General features: G+C 39.3%; 1 protein-coding gene across 2 annotated transcripts in view; it reads right to left on the bottom strand.

Annotated features, from left to right (window-relative positions):
* Nucleotides 1-22,295, bottom strand: part of TMEM39A (transmembrane protein 39A) — a 34,213-nt gene extending 11,918 nt beyond the window's left edge. The window contains exons 1-5 of one of the 2 annotated variants that reach the window (XM_070243746.1): nucleotides 22,109-22,295; nucleotides 18,645-18,781; nucleotides 17,283-17,469; nucleotides 9,706-9,928; nucleotides 4,708-4,791 (exon numbers count right to left, since the gene is read on the bottom strand). In XM_070243746.1, the coding sequence (XP_070099847.1) occupies nucleotides 4,708-4,791; nucleotides 9,706-9,928; nucleotides 17,283-17,395 (420 nt within the window). In that variant the 5' untranslated portion in view covers nucleotides 17,396-17,469; nucleotides 18,645-18,781; nucleotides 22,109-22,295. Of the gene's footprint in view, nucleotides 1-4,707; nucleotides 4,792-9,705; nucleotides 9,929-17,282; nucleotides 17,470-18,644; nucleotides 18,782-18,915; nucleotides 18,987-22,108 lie in introns of those variants that run through there. The other variant, XM_070243745.1, reaches the window with a different exon arrangement.
* Nucleotides 22,296-22,314: the final 19 nt, after the last annotated feature.

Here is a 22,314-nt window from a genome sequence, read left to right as displayed (position 1 = left end):
TTTGGAAGCACCAAAAGGAACATTTTATAAATGACCTTATTCAAAAACAATGTGACTCAAGTAAGGACTTAGTAGATTTAGTGGAAGGTAAACTGTGTGTGTGAAAGGAAGGAAGGGAGAAGAGACGAAAAACTGCCCCATCCCACCTTATCTTCCTGGTCTGAGTTTCCAGAGCCACGTCCACCAGTGACCCTGGACGGTAGCAAAACAAATAAAACCCTGAACCCAAACCCCGCTACCACCGTAGGTCTGTAATTACTCTTGAATCAGTAAGTGATGACATCAAGAAATGTGCTATTAAAACAGTGTACTGAGAACCTTCTTCAAGTGGAGAGCTATTAAAAATCTGAGAAGTGACGTCAGCATCACGGCAGAGTGAGATTTCCTGGCAATCTCTCCCCTCCACCACCTTATCTTCCTCATTCTTGAAGATTAAGACTTCTCCAGGCACAGTTAGTTGTTTCCTCCTTGTATTCCCATAGTACCTCATATAGACCTCCTTTAAGTTCCCACAATATTGTATAATTTGTTTACACTGGGGCTTCTCAAAGTATGGTCCATGAACCACATTCATCAGAATCACTTGTGCTGCTTATTGAACACGAAATTCCTACTGACTTTCCTCACCAGATATAGGGAACAAAATCAGGAGTCAAGGAACCTGTATTTTAACAACCCACCAGGTAATTTTTATATACATAAAGATAGCAAGCCACTAATTTATCTGACTCTTGACTAGACTGTAATGGCCTCAACAGCAGCAACAGTTTCTAGTTTTCTTTGAATCCTCCCCACAATCTGTTTGCTGAATTAATCTTTAATAAATTACTGAAGCTTCAAAAAATAATCAGATCTTCAGGACAAATCCCTACATAAATAAAAGTTTCTTTTTTGACTTTTGCACACATGGAAATAATGCATGATCCCTTCCAATTCTTTATATCACAGCTGTTCAAATATTCTTCTTTAATCTCAAATCTTTAAAACTAATTAAATATAGTAAGAAAACATACTTGTCGAAACATGAAGCCCTGCAATGTGATTTTCTTCCAAGTAACTAGGAAGGAGAGAATGAGCAAAACGCAGGGGATAATGGTGTATTTCTATAACCTCCAAAAGAGCAGTGCCAGATCTCAGAAAGGGAAAAAAATTATCTGGGTTCAATAGCACATGGAAGGCATAAGAGCCTTTTAGGTCCCCCCTTTCTACCATTTCTTAGTTTACCCATACTACATGGCACATATAACATACATTCAATATGTACTATTTACATAGTTACTTATAAATGCAAAGAAGCAGGTGAATTAATTAATATCATAATGAACTGCTTAAACGTCAAACTGTGGAGAAGGTTCAAGCATTCTCAGCCATAGCAGAGCAAATAGTTGCATATCACTCCCCGATACACACCTCATGCTGATGTACCTCATGTATGAAAGCCTAGGGAAGGCATTGAAGCCATTGGAATTACTCACTGCCTCTATTCTGAAAAGTTTAGGGTTAGAAATAAAAAAGGCTGCCTCTGCCCAATGTCACCAGCACAGCAGAGCCTGGATGTATTCATCATTTTTGCCTTCTTCCAGAGCCCAAGCTCTTAACCACTGTGCTCTGTGTGACAGATACTATACCAGGTCCTGGTGATAATCAAGACAAACAAGACGTCTGTCTTTATGAGGCTGCCCAACCAAGAACAACAAACATAAAACTTAAAATTAAGCAAATAATTATTTTTACAATTGTGATGAGTGCTACAAGAAAAGAGTACGCTGCTAGGGAGAGCAAATAACAGGAGACCCTAAGCTAGGAAAAGTTCCTGAGGAAGTGATATTTTAGCTGAGATCTAGAGGATAAGCAAGAATTAGCCAAGTAAGGAGTAGAAAAATATTTCTAACACTATTATTCCTAAGTGAGAGGTACAGGATATAAAACTGTATACAGATAATGTCCCAAATATCCAGACAATACAAAGATAATGTCCCAAAGAGAGATATATTCTCTATATGTTTATAAAGATTAGAAAAAAAATATGAATGTAGTTCAATAATGGGGTTGTGAGTAATTTAAAACATTTTTCTGCTTTATATTTTAGTATTTTCCAATAAAATATTCCACTTTTCTATTTAGAAAAACAATTTTTTAACAACAGTGTTGCCTCAGGTTGGTGAAAGAATAGTTGAATAACTTTCGGTCTTGTGGAGCAAGTAGAGAAGTGGAATTGGCCTGGAGGGGAATAAACAGAGTCCATCTAGCTGGAGCGGTATTCCTCCTAGAACAGCATTTAGTTCTCTGAATTAACTGCCTCTCCTTAAAAATGATGGGTCTTTCTCAGAGTAGGGATCCTTTCTGTGATATAATCAAAAAAAGGGCAACAAACATATTTTGATGAAAGGAAGGAAAGCTGACTTATAATGGGTCTTACCAATCTAATTTAGATAATTTAGGAAGAGAACCACTATACAGCTCTTATGTTTAATTTTTGAATAAGTAATACACTCACGCTGCTCAAAATACAAAATGTGTAACAGTGTTTGCAGCGAGGTTTCCCTGTCTCCCTGCCACCAACTAGGCAGCCCATTATTAGTTTCTATGTCCTAGAAAAAAATGTATTCGAATAGCAAATATATGTTGTTCCTTCCACCTGCCTTATTTTAAACACAGTGCTGTACTTTCCTTTTTTCACTTAATATCTTACATGAAGACATTTTCATTATTTTAATGGCTGCATACTATTCCATTATGTAGCTATACAATAATTATTTAAACATTCCCTTTCTGATGGACATTAAAATACAGATTTAAGTCTTTGACTAGAAATCTATTTAAATTTATCTTAAGTATTTTGTTCTCAGTAAGAATTACAGGTTTCTTTAGAAAACAGCTAATATAGTCTCCAACGAAGGTTATGCAAAAGCTGTTCCTCTGTTGTTAAGCTATCAGTAAAAGAAACAGAGTACTTCGAGTTATAGCCCTTGTGGCTCCCAGGTAGAAACCCCAGTTATGAAGGGTTTACACACTAACTGGATATACTAATTTGACATACCCAAGTACCATTTCTAAGTACTGAAGAGATGAAACTAAATCATTCCTTGCCTGTCTTGACAGATGTAAACATAAAACTCCACTGAGTTCCTCTTAAGAAAGAATGTAGCTTCTCATTACAGCCAAAAGTAAGCATCTATTTTCATAACTTAAATAAAGAACCTGGGAGAAAAGGTTACAGACAGCCTTTCCCACTGTGCAGAACAGACAATCCTACTACTAATGTTTTTCAGTTAACTTCAAATGGCTTTCAGATTATGACTTAATATCTGCAATTACTCTGTGCTCAGAAATAAGGTTCCTGAAAACTAGAGCTTAAAGATACAAAGACTTTCCACATATTTTTTTTTTTTTAAGATTTTATTTTTTCCTTTTTCTCCCCAAAGCCCCCCAGTACATAGTAGTTCTTCGTTGTGGGTCCTTCTAGTTGTGGCATGTGGGATGCTGCCTCAGCGTGGTTTGATGAGCAGTGCCATGTCCACGCCCAGGATGTGAACCAACGAAACACTGGGCCGCCTGCAGCGGAGCGCGCGAACTTAACCACTCGGCCATGGGGCCAGCCCCTCCACATATGTTTTAAAGGAAAAAAGCTGCTTCTCAGTTATTTGTGATTATAGTAACTACTCACTTAATATATCTCACTGAATTATAAACTCTAAGATTAAAATTATTAACCACTTTAGCTAAGTTAACATTTTTTCGTTTTTGTTTTTGTAATCATTTGTACGGCACAGATAACAAAGTCTTAAAACATTTAACTTCCCTCACTGGGGTTTACAAATATATAAAAAATGATACCAATGGCCAATTCTATCAACAACTTTTAATTTTAAAAGGATCCTATTAATGTCCCAATTCTTTCTTCCTCTGCCCACTAAACTTAGATTCTGATCTTCAAGATTAGTCCTATGCAAATTTGGATTTTTAAAATTCCAAGTCATTTTAAAATTCCAAGTTTTAATAAACTCAAACAAATCCATTGCTAGCAACTCCACAAATGGTATATAAATAATTTCAAGTGAATGTTACTTGAAACAATGTTTTAGATGCAATTGTTTATTTATATATAACTCTTCCTATCAATGGTTACCTAAAATTCATCGTATTTTTACTGTAACTATTAAAATTAGAAAGATTGTACTGAAGAACCTGGAAGCTAGAAATAAGTTCCTACTGGACAAATGAGATTTCTAACAGTTCTCTTGAGTTATATCACACTTAAATTTTAAATATATTGTAGGAAAATCTTTATTAAAAAAAAAAGTAGCACAGGGGCCAGTCTGGTGGTGTGGTGGTTAAGTTCACGTGCTCCACTTCAGGAATCCAGGGTTCACCAGTTCAGATCCCAGGTGCGGACCTACACACAGCTGCTTATCAAGCCATGCTGTGGCAGGCTTCCCACATATAAAATAGAGGAAGATGGGCACAGATGTGAGCTCAGGGCCAATCTTCCTTAGCAAAAAGAGGAGGACTCGTGGCAGATGTTAGCTCAGGGCTAATGTTCCTCAAAAACCAACAAACCAAAACCTAGCACAATTCATATGGGAGTAAAGAAATTAATTTATAATTGTATCCAAATTATATTTGGACAATTCACATTTCAAACTGAACCCATTCTAATAACTAACTTTTGCTATATGTGATAGAATACAGTGAATGAGCTGTTACCTCTGAGATGAGGGCCCATACAAGCCTCCTTGCAAGCATCACTGTGATGAATGCTGCCAGGTGGTAATCAATGAGATGAAAATTCTATAAGAGAAACAAATAACTGCATCAGAAAGAAACATGTGTATCAAACTGGAACTACTACATGAAGAGGTTTGCTCCCTCACAAGATCTTCCTTACGTCACTTCACACAGACCATGGGAATTTGAGAGATCTTGAAGAGAATATCCACCTTCTACTTCTCCTTTCATGGCAATTGCTTTAACTTTTCAAACACTATTTTAAACTATCTGGAATGCATTCCTCTCCTTTTTCTGAAAGTTAATTGTATTAAAAGGAAACGATTACAGCTTTGGGTTAACAAGTGATAACCTGCAGAATCATGGCAAGAATAATTTCTCTAAAATGCCATATTTATCATGAGTGTCACATTTCATGGATCAGTTGGAATTCCCAGTCTTCAGGAGTTACTGTCGTTGGTCTGTCTTTCTGTAAGCTTATGTTAATCTAATTGGCTATCTACTAACATAAACGCTCTACTCGCTGATACATCAGTTACATTCATTTGGTCTTTCTCCTTAGCATGATTTACAAATATGTCTTATATTTGATCTCTTCTTCCTACACAATGATAGCATTACCTAGATGCTGTGTATAGTTTCTTCTAAGTCTGTATATAAAACTGTGGTAATAAACAAAATGAAAAGTCATTAGCAACAAACAAAATTAGGACGTATCTTCATTTTGATGGTTAAAAGGTCTGTAGGTTTCCACAGTCCTCCTTCCAGAATGAAAAGTTGAATTTCTCAATTAATTTATTCAATAAATATGTACTGGGCATCCACTGGGCCAAGTACTCTTCCTGATACAGTGCTGAAGAAGGACAGACAAGGTTCTTGCTCTCCTGGATCTTACTTTTTACTGCGGTGTGAGAGGGAAAGGGGATGGCAGAGATTACTAGTTGTCTCCTCTGCCATCGTAGTAGAATTTAACTGGGCACTGACTCCTAGCTAACTAAAGGTTCATTTCCCAGCCTCCCTTGCAGAAACTACTTGTAGCCAAGGATGTGAGGGGAAGTGATATGAACCACTTCCAAGCCATGCCTTTAAAGGAAGGAGCTGTCTCATTCTCCTTTCTTCCTCTCTGCTGGCCAGATTTGATGACAGGAGTTGGAGCAGCTACCTTGGACCATGGTTTAGAAGCAGCATGTTGGGGGTGGCAGAGCAAGAGGTATGAAGAGTTGTCACACTGGCCTTATATCATCTACTTAATTTTTATTTAATAGTGAAATAAGCTTCTATTCTATTTTAGATAACCTGTTACAGGAGCTAAACCTATATCTTTAATAAGTTTGTTTAAGGGAGAAAGACAATGACAATAAACAAGCTAACAAGCAAAAGCATTTCAAATAGTTATAAGCACTGGTAAGGAATAAAACAGTGATAAATAACAACTGGGAAGGGAGGTGCAGAGCCAATTGAAATTGGTGGTTAGGGAGGATATCTCTGAAAAGGTGGCATTAGGGCTGACAGCTGAGTGGTAAAAAACACCAGCCATGACAAGATCTGTGAGCAGAGAGCCCCAGGCAGGGGAAAAGTAATCACAAAGGTCCTAAGACAGGAAAATATATGCCTGGTGTGTCTCAAAATCAGCAAGAAGGCTAGAATGAGGTAATAAGTGACAAAAGATTGAATTTATACATTTTTTCCCCTAATGGGAAGTCACAGGAGTGTTTTAGGCAAAGGATGCCATGATTCTATTTGTATTTTAAAGTGACACACAGAATGCTATGTGAATATATTGTAGTGGGGCAAGATCAGTTAAGAAACTATTGCTTTTAATTCCAGTGAGAAATGATGATGGATTGAACAGGGCCAGTAGCAATGGAGACAGAGTGGCCAGACTCAGGATACATTTTTAAGGTAGAGCAGCCAGAATGTCAAGAGAATGATTTACCGCTCTCCAGATCATTTTCTTTTCTCTCTCCCTCGCTAAGTGTCTGGATTCTAACAATATTTACTCCCTCTTAGTTTTGAGACTCCTCCTTGCTCACCTTGCTCCTCCAAAATAATGCAAGCAAATTCACTAGAGCCCCTAGCTAATGTCTAGGGATCTTATTTATGCATCGCCAGTCCAGCTAAGACATTTTGTATATCAAAAAATTTAAGTGCCCAATATGTCTTATCAGTGAGCAAATTTCATTACATCTAAATCACTGAAAACTGGTAATCTGCTTATGATTAACTCTCTATAAACCAGAATATTTGATTCATCAGAGCTCTCCACTCCCAACTATTCTGAAAAATTTACTATATTACTTCTAGTTTTTATGTTTCTTAGGGTTAAGACTTATTCAGCTAATTGCTTGATAGCTAGAACGCTATCTTATATATTTAGGTGTCCACATTTTCTTCTTGATAATTAAGATCTTGAAATGGAAAAAGAAAAACCTAATATATAAATCTGACAAATTTCTGAGTCAGGCATGCATAATAGAAGAAAACTTAAAAGAGACAGACCACTAGTGGAGATGTAAGTTCCTTCTAGATCTAGAGCATCCAAGTCAAACTGGGAAGGAACTAGGTCTCTGGCAGCCCATTCATCTTTGAACAGCTTACTGATTCAGGCCCCTTTCAGAGTCATGGGTTAAAATCTCATTTGCTATTCCACATGTTACTCTTAGCTCCACAATTACACTTTAAGCTTTGTGTAAGCAAGGATCACACGTGGCAGAAGTGAACCAATCCACATGAATATCCTCATTTAAGTGTGCCTTCCTCTACTGCAGAAACTAGAAAGCTAAAAACTACATTTCCAGACTTTCTTGCAACTGAAGTTCTGGATTTGATTTAATTTCTGCCAACTACAGCCACCACATAAAATCTGAAGTCAGAACTGAGTGAAGTGGAAAGAGGGGCAGTGTAAAAGGCACCCATTTTTGGTGGTATGAGTCAGAGCAAAGGAAGCCTAATTCTGGAGTCACCAGCTGTAGCAGTAGCTTCCTGATTACAACAGGAGCACTGGGTCCCTTTGTTTCAAGGCATTTGTAGGGGATTTGTAATAGAACTCCTCATCTGAAATAGTTGAATGAGAGAACTCTGTGATTAGCCTGAAAATTCAACAAGTAAGAGGTTTCCATGGAATGCCAAAGTGGAAACTGTATAATGAACTACCCAACAAGTACTTACAGAGAAAATATAGAATATATACAGGAAGTAAAGCATAGCAGATAGGTCTAGATTTGCGTGCTCACTTTGTCACCATGTGATTTTAAGCTAGTTTCATAATTTCTAGGTCTCATATTTCTCATTTATAAAATGAGAGTCATAAACTAGTGCTTACGTGTTTAAAAAGAGTAAATGAGATAATATTTGCAAAGAACATAGTAAATATTTTAAGGTGTTTGCCAATGTCACTGTGAAGATAGTGAAGTATTTACTTATAGAGCTACAAAGATGGAAGAAGCCTTAAAGATCATCTAGTGCAACCTCTTCATTTTACAACACTACAGGCAAAGGATGGATGAAGTATAGTTCTTACATTCAGTAAACTCATAATCCAGGTAGGAAAAAAAAGTCTATTAAAAAAAAAAAAAAAGGATACAATTTGGCAATAAGTCACTACAATTCCTAAATAAAGAAACTGAAATTCTCTTCACCTGATATTAAGTAGGTAGACGATCAATATGGAAAGAAAATTCTTAATAGTTAATTTCAGAACAACCAAGTGATACAAATATTTAAAACAAAAATGTTTATTCCCAGGGCCGGCCCAGTGGTGCAGCGGTTAAGTTCACACATTCCACTTCAGCGGCCCAGGGTTCACTGGTTCAGATCTCGGGTGCAGACCAACGCACTACTTGTCAAGCAGTGTTGTGGCAGGCATCCCACATATAAAGTAGAGGAAGATGGGCACGGATATGCCCATACTATCTTGAAGATTTTGGTCCACATTTCCTTTCTGTGTTCACCAGGCCAGGGAGGTTTTCTAATCATTTATAAGTCCCAGACACACACATAAACTACCTAGGACAACAGTCTTCTTTTTGCCAGTGCATATCTCCATTACCCACCCAAATCTGTCACTGCCAACCACTTAGCTGTCAAGTCACCTGACTAGCCTCACTTGTTATTTTATACACCCATTTATGGAGAACGCTATCTGCATCAACTGTATCACAGCTTTCCTAAATAACTGGGAAGAGAGTAGAAGAAACCTACAATACATTTTGATGTACTTCAGCAGGGACAGTTAGTTCTTGTCTCTATTTTATTTTTGTAACAGAATCCAATTTTACTCAGGCTAACAATGAACCCAGTGAGAGGACTATATTTTGCAGCCTCTGTTGCAGTTAGGAGTTGACATGTGTGAAAATGATGTGAGCCTGGGCCATAAGAAACTCTCCTTTATACTTCTCTATGCTCTTTCCCCTTTCTGATTGACAGGGATGGACCACAGCTACCTTGCAGGCCACATGTTAGAAGATGCCAGAGTCTCTATCAGCCTAGGTTTCCTGATTGACCATGTGGAAGGGTGCTACTCCTGCCAACCAGGATAACTGCCTCACACTGTTAAGTGTTTGAAGCATTATATAATTTCAGGTTTATTTGTTATAGAAGCTACCATTATCCTAAGATAGCCATTAAAAGGGTAGAATTCCTAGAATTTAATCATATTGGCACCTTAAACTTCCAACAAATTTAACATGGTGCAGAGAAAGCTAAATATCAAAACCTTTCCATGATATTATTATAATAAATTATTTAAATGTTTTCTGCCTTTTCATTTATATTTTTACTTCCTCTGATCGTGGACCAAAGGCAGATATTTATATTTTAACAATCTTATGCTATCATATTTCTGAAAGTAATCTGTGATTTAACAGAAAAACATTTTATTAGAAGAAAAATTATTAAGAAAAATAATTTCCATATAGGCTTTCCAATGAGCTTCTTGGCTAAGTAACATGAAGAACTTAAAGGCCTGTTAAGACTTACCAGTGAAGTACAAGAAGCAGGATGATTGTAAGGATACCACCACACTGTTTTATAGATGTTGATGTACTGAATGAACAGAGCAACCAGCAGATAGATGAAAAAGAGAAATTCAAAGAGCAGGCTCCCATCCACAGGCAAATCAGGAATTTGGCAATGACGAACAGGACCTGGGGTGATCAAGGCTGTGATAGGTGGGACCGGAAGGCCAATAGCACTACCATTCCTGAAAGAGAAAACCATGGTTAACTCAAATGGTGCTACCCTTCAGTGTCACAGCACCTAAAGGGCTCCTGCTTCCTTCTCCACCTGCCCCTTAACTGTTGGCCTTTCTCAAGACTCTATCCTAGGATCTTCTGCTCTTCTCCCTCCATACATTCTTTCTCAATGATCTAATACGTGGCATGGCTTCCATTATCTCCTACATGCTGAAAACTAAAATTTCTCTCCGTAGAGCTCATTACTAAGTTTTAGACCCATGTTATCAAGCTGTCTACTGGACATCTCTGTGTTCCTCATAACCTCCTATGATCCTAACCCAAGTTCATGGCCCAACCAGTTAGCGCCCAAATCAGAAACCTGGGAGTCATATTAGAACTTACCTTCTGCCTCCCCATAGCCAATCACCCTCTAAATCTTATATACTCCACTTTATAAAACTTTTTCCACCACAACTAGAAGGACCTACAACTAAAACTATATACAACTATGTGCTGGGGGGATTTGGGGAGGCAAAAAAAGCAGAAAAAAAAAAAACCTTTTTCTAAACTGCACCCTCCTCTCTAAACCCACTGCCTTAGTTGAAGCAGTTACCATTTTTCACCTAAACTATTGCAGTAACCCTCCTAAATTCAACTCCACTTTCAACAAATCCTCCAACTTGCCTTCAGAGATCTTTCTAAAGTGAAGCTCTGATAGTGTTACTCTCTTGCCCAAAACCCTTTAATGGCTCTCCAATGCCAACAGGATAAAATCCAAAAATTTTCAGTTTGTCCTATGAGGTCCTCTACTTAACAGACTAGCCTCATCTCTTATCCTTCCTCTACAGGCACCATAGACAATACTCATGCTATTTTCTATCTGTGAACACACATGCTATTCTTTTGTACACCCTATTCCTTTCACTGGCAATACCCTCTAAACCCACCTTTCTTAACCCCTCCCACAACACATTTACTGACAAAATCCTTCAAGGTTTTAAAATGATCAAATATCTCCTCTATGAAGCTTACTCTGACTCAATCAGAAGAGATTCATCTCTCCTCTGTGCCACCATTATACCTAAATTATGCCTTTATTATTGCACTTTCCATACTGTTATATAACTTGTTGTATATATCTACATCTTGTCTATCAGACCATAATCTTGAGGAGAGAGACTGTACTTTTCCTAGTTCACTACAAATAAATACCTTTAGGTTGAGGATACAATAGACCAATATAGTCATGAAAAAGAAAGGTCTCTTAAAATACAAATTAAAATACAGAGATTTTAATCCTTATCTTCCTGTTGTTCTTGCTTCCAAGCTCTTTTAAGCTATCTGGGCTATCTAAAATAATAAGATAGGAGTAGGAAAAAAAAATCCCATTGTTTATATGTCTGGGAAAACAGAGATCTAAAGGTTTACTATCGTTTACAGAACAAGGAAGAGGCTTGGTTTGGACATTTCCAAAGAAGATCCTAAAGAAGGAATGATAGTAACATTACCATTCCACTCTAAAATTTCCTAATATAGAATTCTGGCAGTAGTATGTGACATTTACAGTACTTTAAGTGACTCATGGGAATATGAACTCTGCTCATTCTGCACAGCAAGAATACCATGGCAGAAACTCAGAAGAGCTAGAAGGGAAGAATGGGGGTGGGGGGAGGTTTGGAAAAATTATAAAAGTTTCTTCATCTCATTCCCCGAGTATACTCCAAGCTATGTATATAGCAGCCAAACTATTCCCTAACTCCAGTTAATCAGAAGATACGGAAATAAAAAATTCTGATAAGAAGTTACAAGCTAGGAACTCCCTAATCTAAACCAAACTAAAAAAAATTATTATTATTTTTTTTTTGGTGAGGAAGATTGGTCCCAAGCTAACACCTGTTGCCAATCCTCCTCTTTTTGCTTGAGGAAGACTGTCACTAAGCTGACATCTGTGGAAATCTTCCTCTATTTTCTATGTGGGATGCCGCCATAGCATGGCTTGATGAGCAATGCATAGGTCCACACCCAGGATGCAAATCTGCAAATCCCAGGACGCCAAAGTGGAGCCTGCGAACTTAACCACTACACCACTGGGCTGGCACCTAAACATTCTTATTCCTCTTCAGTCAAAAATGCATGAGGAGGCAAAGCATGCTAAACTATTTGTTATGATTTAAAGATTAAAAAAGGTTGTTATAAAATTCTTCCCAAGTAAAGTAGACTAATGTGCTTCTGCTGTTAACAAAGTCAATAATTTGCTGGGCTTCAAGGAAGATATCAAAACAAAGTACAAAAGATCTACACCTATGATATTCTATACAGCCTTGGCTATTAGACTTCAAGCCAGAAGACAAAAAGACAAAGGTCAAATAAAATGATCCAGAGCATTAGTGGAAAGGAGGAAAGTATTCCTATAAGTTAAAAGCTTGAGAGGCGAGGGGCTGGCCCTGTGGCCGAGTGGTTAAGTTCGCACGCTCCGCTGCAGGCGGCCCAGTGTTTCGTTGGTTCGAATCCTGGGCGCGGACATGGCACTGCTCATCAAACCACGCTGAGGCAGCGTCCCATATGCCACAACTAGAAGGACCCACGAGGAAGAATATACAACTATGTACTGGGGGGCTTTGGGGAGAAAAATGAAAAAAATAAAATCTTAAAAAAAAAAAACCAAAAGCTTGAGAGGCGATATGATGAAAGTTCCTAAAACCAAAAAAAAAAAAAAAAACAGAGCGAAAATAGACATGGTCAATACAGCTCAGAAAATCAGTTACAGAGGTATTATTCAGGAAAAATAAAAGTATTATTCCTCTAACCAGATATAAAAGTAAATTCAAGAAAAGCAAAGTGACACAAATGTTTGAGACACCATGTGAGATAGTTCTAGTCCCAGATTTTCCACTAACCAGCTGTGGTGTTTGAGAAAGTAACTAAATCCCTGAGCCTCTTTTCTTCATGTACAACACAAGGGTTGGAATAGATTCTCTTTAAAGAACTCTTGATAATGTTAATACTGAATATTCTCTTTCAAATTGTGCTGCAGGTCCCCAAGACCACACCCAAGCTTGATGAATGGCTATTAGGACTCACAGGGCTCAGCATATAGTCGTGTTCACGGCTAAGATTTATTACAGCAAAAGGATACAAAGGAAATCAGCAGAGAGAAAAAGCATATGGGGCAAAGTCCAGAGGAAACCAGGTGCAAACTTCTAAGAGTCCTTTAACTCCTTCACCAACTACTTGTGACAACACGTGTGAAGTGTCGTCTACCAGGAAGGCTCATTAGAGACTCAGGGTCCAAGGTTTTTACTGGGAGCTAGCCATGCAGGCACTCTGTCTACCAGTATCAAAATTCCAGACTCCCCAAAGGAAAAGAGGTGTTCCGAATAGCTATCCTCAGCAAGGCTTGCTTGCAAGGCTGGCATCTGGGAACTTGATGGTAAACAGTTCCCACACTGATATAAAAGTTTCCCTAAATAATAAAAGCGGCTTACTGTGGCTAGACTGTTCGTGCAAACACTGTGGTTTATGCTGAACATCTGCTTTGTCCTTGCATTTAAAGTCGGTGTGCAGGAAAGAGTTAACACAGCAGGCCTGAGACTGGCTTTTGTGGAGGCAGCAAGCAGCAGAATTTAGCTAAGCAAGTGGACAAAGCAAAAAAGATTCAAAGGAATAAAGAAGAATCAGAAGGGATAGAGAAAGCAGCGATCACTTGGACGTACTCAGGTGATACTACAACAAAGTATATTCAAGAACAAAGCAAGGAAAACATCACTCTTAGTCCTCTCAAATAAGATTCTCCCTGAATTAAAAGCTCTCCAGGAAACTCAGAAATTCACAGTATACTGTCCTTCTTTAGAAGGCAATCATCTAAGCACACTGTCCCAAGAACAAATTCCTGCTCCAACAGGTGGAAAGCAGGACAGGGAACTACGGATTTCAATCTCAACTGTGTTACCAAATTAGCTCTTTGACATTCTCAAGTTTAACTTCACCAATCAGGACACAAACACCCACAAAGCAGGGGCAAATATTCTCCTCTCCAGCTGACCTATGTCTTGCAGAATCAAATATATCATTCAAAAATATATCACACTTAAGCAATTATCTATTTCACTCGTTGCTATTCTACAGACACTGAAGAAGTGAGTAGTCCTCATCTGGACACTGTCTTTGTACATAAGCTTCCTAAAACTATATTTTAGGCCATCTACTACTGGTTTTATCCACATTTTTTATACCCCTTCCCCAGGTCTTGTATAACAACCTGTTCTAGGTTGCTTCTTTCTCATCAAGAAACAAATAAAGAACTGTCTTCTTCCAAAATAACCTCTCTAGGTAAAAATGTCACAAAATAATCAGGCAATAATAATTTTAGTGACTTTCAAACCATAAACAATTATAATCTTTCAGTTTATTCTAATCTGTTGAAAAATACATTCTTTTCCCCACCACCCCAATTAACTGCTAAAGAAATATATGTTAAAGGACGAGAGTGGGTGGAGAATGGTAGATCACGGCAAGCAAGATTGGAACCTTGAGAAGCAGGACAGAAGAGCTACTAGGAAGGCAAAGAAAAGAACACATGATCATAGCTAAGAGCAGAGGTATTTTCCAAATGTTCCTGGTTCTTCTCAGTATTTTACTTGCAGATTTCAAGTGCAAGCAGAACCATCCAGGAAAGTGGTTTTCAGATCTTTTTGATCATCAGCACACTTTATTTTCCCTCTCCCAGAAGATATTTTACATGGTATCCCAGTATTTAAAACACATAAGAGAAGGAGTTAGTCTGATTAAGAAAAGACTGGGAAACCTGAGGCCTGAACTAGTAGGCCTGCCTGACTCTTTCTTCCTTCTAAGCGCTCCTACAGCAGCCCGAGACAGTGAGGAGGGATTCCACGGGACATTCTGATATGTCCACGGGACATATCTAGGGGAATCCTCAAAGTCGAAGTAGAAGAAAACGACATTTTTCCTCTCCTGGCCACAGTCACCGAACCCCTACTTCACGTGTGTTGTCACGAGTAGTTGCTGAAGGAGTTACGTGCATCCATGTTGTAATTTGTTGATAGTCAGTATATATATTAGTAAAATTAAGGCATGTACTTAAAATAGGAAACATCCTTCACTTCAATATCTATGTAGTACTTTTCTTCGAAAGCATTTTCACATATTTTCATTTTTTTAATTTTTCTTTATTTTTAAAAATATAAAATGATACGTTATTTGTAGTAATTTTGGAAAATTAAGAGTAAAGTTTTAAAATCTTACTGCAATTTACTATTTATTTTCAGCATCCTGCTTTGAAGCAGACAGTATCACTGTTTTTGTTTTTTGGGGTTTTTTTTTTCGAGGAAGATTAGCCCTAGCTAACATCCGCTGCCAATCCTCCTCTTTGCTGAGGAGGATTGGCCCTGTGCTAACATCTTTGCCCATCTTCCTCTATTTTATATGTGGGCCTCCTGCTACAGTGTGGCTTGATAATCGGTGTGTAGGTCCATGCCTGGGATCCAAACTGGCGAACCCCAGGCCACTGAAGCAGAGTGTACAAACTTAACCGCTACCCACTGGGCCAGCCCTAGTATCACTGCTTTTTGGTTTTTGGGTTTTTTTAAGGAAGATTGGCCCTGAGCTAACATCTGTTGCCACTATTCCCCCCTTTTTTTTCTCCCAAAGCCCCCCAGTACATAGTTGTAAATCCTAGTTGTAGATCATTCTAGTTCTTCTATGTGGGTGCCTCCAAAGCATGGCTTGATGAGCAGGGCATAGGTCTGCAACCAGGGTCCAAACTGGCAAATCCTGGGCCGCCGAAGCAGAGCGTGCGAACCTAACCACTCAGCCATGGGCCAGTCCCAGGATCACTGGTTTTAAAGTGAAGAAATCCAAAGAACAGTAGAGTAAAAAATAATACTCCAGAATAAGCTACAAGTACTCTATATACTACATAAACATAAAATTTGGAATAAAAATTTGTATGAGAATCAGAGACTGGAAAAAACCCTTCAAACAAATTTGAGGGAGAGCTCCACTGAAATGACAAAATCAGAACTGATTTTGAAGACCGAGAACCTAGGTTGGAAAGTCAGAAAGAAAGCAGGCAGGCCAGGAAGAGAGAAGTGCATAAATAACATCTGGAGGGCCTGACAACACAGGAGTAGTACTGACTGACTGCTAGCTTTGTAAATTAGAACCAAAGCAAGAGAAAACTCTATTCAGGGAGGAAGCAGAAATTAGCTGACAAAATTATCTTGACCAAACACTTGATCAGGTAAAACCCATCTCTTTCTATTGCTACATGATCAAATCTCCTGATAAAGTGAGTGATCCTAAACAAGATTAGAGATAATTCATCCTAACTTTTAAAAATTAGAGATAAATTTCTATTAAAAAGATCAAATTCTTTATTTTCATACAACATGACACAAATCTTAAGATATTTAGGCTACAGTTGACAGTTTATAATTTCAAACAATTTTTTTTTCTTTTTTTTTTTCCTTTTTCTCCCCAAAGCCCCCCAGTACATAGTTGTATATTCTTCATTGTGGGTCCTTCTAGTTGTGGCATGTGGGACGCTGCCTCAGCATGATTTGATGAGCAGTGCCATGTCCGCGCCCAGGATTCGAACCAACGAAACACTGGGCCGCTTGCAGCAGAGTGCGTGAACTTAACCACTCGGCCACGGGGCCAGCCCCTCAAACAATTTTTTGAACAAAGTAATTTTTAAGACTCTTGATGGAATGCCCTATAATTTTAGAATCTCACATTAACTGTCAGTCTTAATTTGTCCTCTCAAAAAAAAAAGAACGCTAGTAAGTACTTAAGCCATCACATTTGCCTTGTACTTTAATTCACTTCTCCCTTCTTTTAAATAGTTAAAAAGGTGAAGACTAGAGGGGGCCGGCCCCGTGGCTGAGTGGTTAAGTTCTCGTGCTCCAGCTTCAGCGGCCCAGGGTTTTGCTCGTTCAGATCCTGGGCGTGGACATGGCACCTCTCATCAGGCCATGCTGAGGTGGCATCCCACATGCCACAACTAGAAGGACCAACCACTAAAAATATACAACTATGTACCAGGGGGCTTTGGGGAGAAAGAGGAAAAATAAAATCTTTAAAAACAAATTTTTTTTAATTAAAAAAAAAAAAAGGTGACGACTAGAATTTGCATTATCAGCCATCAGTAAGAATTAGACTGCGCTTACTTTGTGGGCCCCATCACAATTTTCTACCTCCAAAGCATTCTGAAATACTGAGCTTTCACTCTTCAAAAGGCAGGATTTCCACTTCAGTGTTAAGAAATAACCTTTGTAAGCAAATATCTGAATAGTATGATGACTTTTAGTCTTATCGATGATAGGATATTACAAATTATGCATAGTTTTATTTCCTCTTTACCTGTTTCTCAGGCCTGTGCCATTGCCACAGCCCCCACCAACCAAAGTCTGTAAAGAAGGTAAAGCTGAACGGCTTAGCTGTTGCCGACTAGGGCCCCTCCTTCCACCGGGCATGTCCGGGAACCAGTCTGCTTCCAGTGCCACCTGTAGTTGCAACCCAGGTTAATGGTTGTCAACCTGTTTCAACTCTGAACAAAAAGAGAAAACATTTAAACATCAGTTAACTATTTTTAAAGTAGGCAATGTAATAAAACAACCAGAAAAACTGAGTGAGCAGGTCTGGTAAAACCAGATTTTCAAACAAATGCTCCCAGTGTCTATTATCTACTTTAAAGAAAGCACTTCTCAAACTCTAATGGGTCAGAAGCCTAAGTTCTGATCTAAGCTCTCTTCGGCATTAGGGAAGTCACAATTCATGTCTTTTGCCAGTTGACTTGTATCATATGAAATATATTACAACTAGATAGAAGTTTACAAGAGACATCTAACATATATATTTTCCAATTCAAATGTAATAGTTCACCATAAGCCATTAAAATACAGGAGAATCAGCACTGTTCAAAACGTTAGGTTTTGTTATCAATGGAGCTGGGTTCTGACATCAGCTGTGTCACATATTATCTGATTTTAACTGAGGCATTTAATGTCTGAGTTTGTTTCTGTATCAGAAAAAAAAAAAGTTTTCCCTGTCCTACAGAGGCTGTTATCAGGACTAACAAAGAGAGATGAAAGTACACCAGTACGCCTTTTAGTTCTTTAAAACTGTTCAAGTGGTACCTCCATACGTTAGAGTAAAAATACTGGAAGGAGCTCAAGCGGATGCCCAGTCCAGAAAAACTGATATAAAATCATTTAGAAAATACTGAAACCGCAGGATTAAAAGATAAATAACAAATAAAGACCCTCACTGAAAAGAAACTGTGTTTTCATCAATCGATGGCAAAATCACGGCTCCGCTAATATGGATACCAAAATCTGTTTCCCAAACAGTACAACTTAAAAGCTGAAGAATGACACCCTGGAAAAACCCCAGTTTTCAAAACATTACTGCAGACTGATCCGACGTTCCCTATTCTTCACAGCTTTTGGCTGTAGACTAACAAACTCCAGGTGAGACAGGCATTCAAACCGTTGGATGGAGGGGAAGAGAAGAAAATTAAGCAAAGGGAAAGAAAAGTGTGGAGCAAAAAACTGGGATGGAAGAGGTGAGAAGACGGGGTTGGGGAAGGTGGATGGCAAGAAACCACAAACTTCAATAGACTGGCCCCTAATAGGGGACGACTAAGCGGTCCCAGCCGCGGAACCCGGAGGGACGAAGCAGACCTGGGACAGTTGGACAGCGCAGCAGCTCGGTAATACTCACGCATGGAGGAGGCCCGGCCGGTGGGGCGGGATCCCTAGGAGGTGGTGGCGGCTTTACAGGCTGGACCGCAAGCAAGAGAACTCCCTCCCCGCGCTGAGGAGCTCCAAACCAGCTGCTTGTCCGCAGGCCGTCCCCACCTGAAGAGTTGAGAAAAGGTATCCAGACTTCGGGCTGCCAGACTCAGACCCAGACCCCGACGGAGACCCAGACTCCGAGTCAGTGCCAGAGTCAGAGCCCGACCCCGTCAGCACTCATTCTCAGCCTCCATTACCGTGGAGCTGAGGAGACGTGGCAGCGCACGGCGATGACGTCAGCTCCGCGACGGCCGGACGTCCCAGCCGCGAGCCGGCCCCCGGAACCACAAATGCAGCCCGGGGAGAGAACGCCCCACCCACTCCTACTTGCACCTGCGCAGTGGGACCCGCTTTCTCCGCGGGGCTCCTGGTCCCGCCTAGCTGGGCTGCGCTGGCCAACCTCTGTTTTTCCTCTCCCGGCTTCAGTCACCGAGCCTCTACGATGTGCGGGCACGACGCTAGGGGACTTTCTTGTTATCTCATGGACTCCAAGTAACAATCATGTATAAGTGGTAGCCCTCACTTTACAGATGGGGAGGTTAGAAGACATCACTTAAGGTCACGTCACAGCTTTGTAAAGGAGCCCAAGTCACGAAATCGTGCTTGAGCATCCAACGGTGCGCTTATTGTATGCTAAGTAAAGGACTAGATAAATGGTGGAGTTACAGGAGTGAATACTACAAAGAGCTCATAGTCTAGTGGAAGAAACAAGACACTAGGAAAACACAGTAATTACAATTTATTACAATAAATGCAACATTAAAAATACGCCCCAGGTCCAGAGATAGCACGTAAGACAGTGTAATAAATCCTGTGGAATGGTGGTGGTGTCAACACAAAGAAAAGCCTCACAGACAGCTTGAGGTTTAAAGCTCCTAGAGACTCCTAGAATGAATAGCTGTTCTGGAGGAACGGCTTTCTAGTAAAGGGAGTGGGAGAGAAAAGGGGAAGGAGGTTGGCAATATCATGATGAATTCAGACACTGCCGATAGTTTGATATTAGAAAAAAAGGTAAAAATGTCAAAAGGAGAGCTTGTGTGAGATCTCCACTCCAGAGAGTTTAAGCACCTTGAAAGAAAGTCCTTCTATTGAGTGTATGATTGGTTAACCTTTGAGAGTATTTTGTGTGTGTGCCAGTCTCTAGACTAGCAGCTTTTACATATTTCATTTAAATCTCATAACCCTTTGATACTACCATTGTTCCTATTTGACAGAGGAAACTGAAGAGAAGTTAAATAATGTGTTGAAAATAAGCCAGCTAATAAGTGGCAGAGCCAGAATTCAGAGCCAGACTGACCAATATCAAAATCACTAAAGTTAGTAATATTCCCAAATATTCTTATTGTTCTAATGTATCACAAAACTTTCATTCATGAATCCATAAACTCCAACATGGATCATTACATATCTTCATTGTATTCACCTCTAGGTGTAAGGAATTTTGTACATTTATTGTCCCATTTGCTCTGTTAACTGTTTCCTCAGTTGCTACATTAAAACTCATTTGTCAGTTTTCTGTTGGCTCACCAGCATCCCTCCTTCATTCAGCAATTATTTATTTAGTGCCTACTGTGTACCAGGCACTGTGTTAGTGAACAAGACAGATATGTCCCTGCCCTCCTGGAGCTTATATTTCAATGAGGGAAATATTTATTTAGTAAATAAAATAATTACAGATTTTAATTATTATGAAGGAGACAAATGAGCTAAGGTAGAAAATAAGTGGGTGCTATTTTGAGGGGATATGTGTGTGAGAGAATGACATTTTAGCAGAAACCTGAATGTTGGGAAGGAATCAGAGATGCAGAGATGGGAGAGAAAAGCAGTCCAGATAGAAAACAAACTTTATGCAGAGATTCTAAGGTGGGTTAGAGCTTGACGTGTTTGAGAAACTTAAGCATGGTGAGCAAAGCGGAGTGTGGCACGAAATGAATTGGAAGAGAGGAGCAGCAGCTTGAACGTATATAGAGGGTCTTGTAAACATAGCATTTGCATTTTAAATTAGTGGCTGGCATAGGACCTAGAAATCTGTGGTTTTCATAAACTCTAGGAGGATTCTGGCACTTACTCACATATACGAACCGCTGGAATAAAACACCTCACCTATTAAGGAAAAGAAACAATTATTATTTGGATTCATTTGTCACATATTCCTGCCAGGTATAGGGTCTGCTTATATCCCAGCCTGTCCCTACTCTTCCACACAGATAAACATTACAAAATTGCAGAAAATACTGATTTATTTTCATTTCAAAGAAATGTGTTGACAATGCAATTTCCATTTTCTTCTGATTGCAGAAAACTGAAATTATGGAAATTTAACAACTTTTTTATTAGAGTTTTTATAGTTATTCTCCACTATATTCATTTTAGACTAACTTTGAAAGCAAAGCTTATTGTGGTGTCATCGATGTAGTACACTGCCTTAGCTATGTGCTTTTGAGAACCATTCATTTTGAGATACTGCCCACTTTCCCAGAAGCAGAAGAAACTTTAACTCAAGTTTTCATTTGGATTCCTCAAGAAGTCTTGTATGATATAGGATTGGGGATCCATTTTCTCCTCTTGCCTATTCACCCAAAGTGAGCGATATGGCCCATTCCTAACTTATCAACATTATTTTATCTTCCACCATTCCTCAACACGCATCCTAAACCCTCCACTCCCACCAACCTAGATTCCACCTCCACCTTCTGCAAATTACGGCTTTCCCTTTTTTAGGGTCTCCAGCAAAATATTCCTTAAATACAACATTTCCTTTTGTTCAGCTTGGAATACGCCCTTCCTGCCCCTTTCTCGCGATTTCCAGTCCATATGGACCTTTCCCTCCACTGAAATCAGTAGTGTTTACATATTGTCGTAATTTGTAAATTATCTCTGGGGAAGCATAACTGTCTTCCCACTAGTTCTAAACTCTTCGAAGGAACAGATCTCATCTTCTCCTTCCATGTATTTCCACAGAGCCTAGGACGTTACCATGCACATTTTAGACAACAGGTAAATACTTATAGTATGATGGCTATATATGCCTATACTTTCCTGTATATGCCTATATATGGCTATATACCTGCACTGTCCAGTATAATGTTGCCCACTGGATTTTTTTCATGTCTGTCACTCCAAATGTTACAAATTCCTATTACAAAGACACTTGTGTTACACTATTTGCAACCCCTTGGGGTCTAACAGTGCTGTGTACGTTTGGGTGGTCAACAAATCTATATCATTTAATAAGAAGCAGTTTGACATAGAGGAAAGAACTATCCAACTTAGGTTGTGCCCCTAACTGTAAAGCTGTGGGCAGGAATCGTATCCTCTCCGACGTTCAGTTTTCTGACTGCAGAGAATAAGTAAGATGTTTTCAGTATGTTACACAATGTAAGAAATTACCTTTAGTATCCCAGGGGATGCCACTTATTCATTCTCTCCTGGGCTCCGATTTTATGAGAGAGAGAGAGAGAGACATGCATCTTGAACCCTTCACTCCACTTCGACACGAAGCGGCTAACTATATAGCTTGGCTCTAAACCAACGAGCACGACTGTGTGCGCCCTGCCCGCGCAGCACCGACGCGCGTGCACTGCGTGGGGCGGGGC

Source organism: Equus caballus, chromosome 19 (assembly GCF_041296265.1).
Source record: "Equus caballus isolate H_3958 breed thoroughbred chromosome 19, TB-T2T, whole genome shotgun sequence".
In the NCBI taxonomy this organism is placed as follows: Eukaryota; Metazoa; Chordata; class Mammalia; order Perissodactyla; family Equidae; genus Equus; species Equus caballus.
This window is presented reverse-complemented; position numbering and strand designations above follow the sequence as displayed.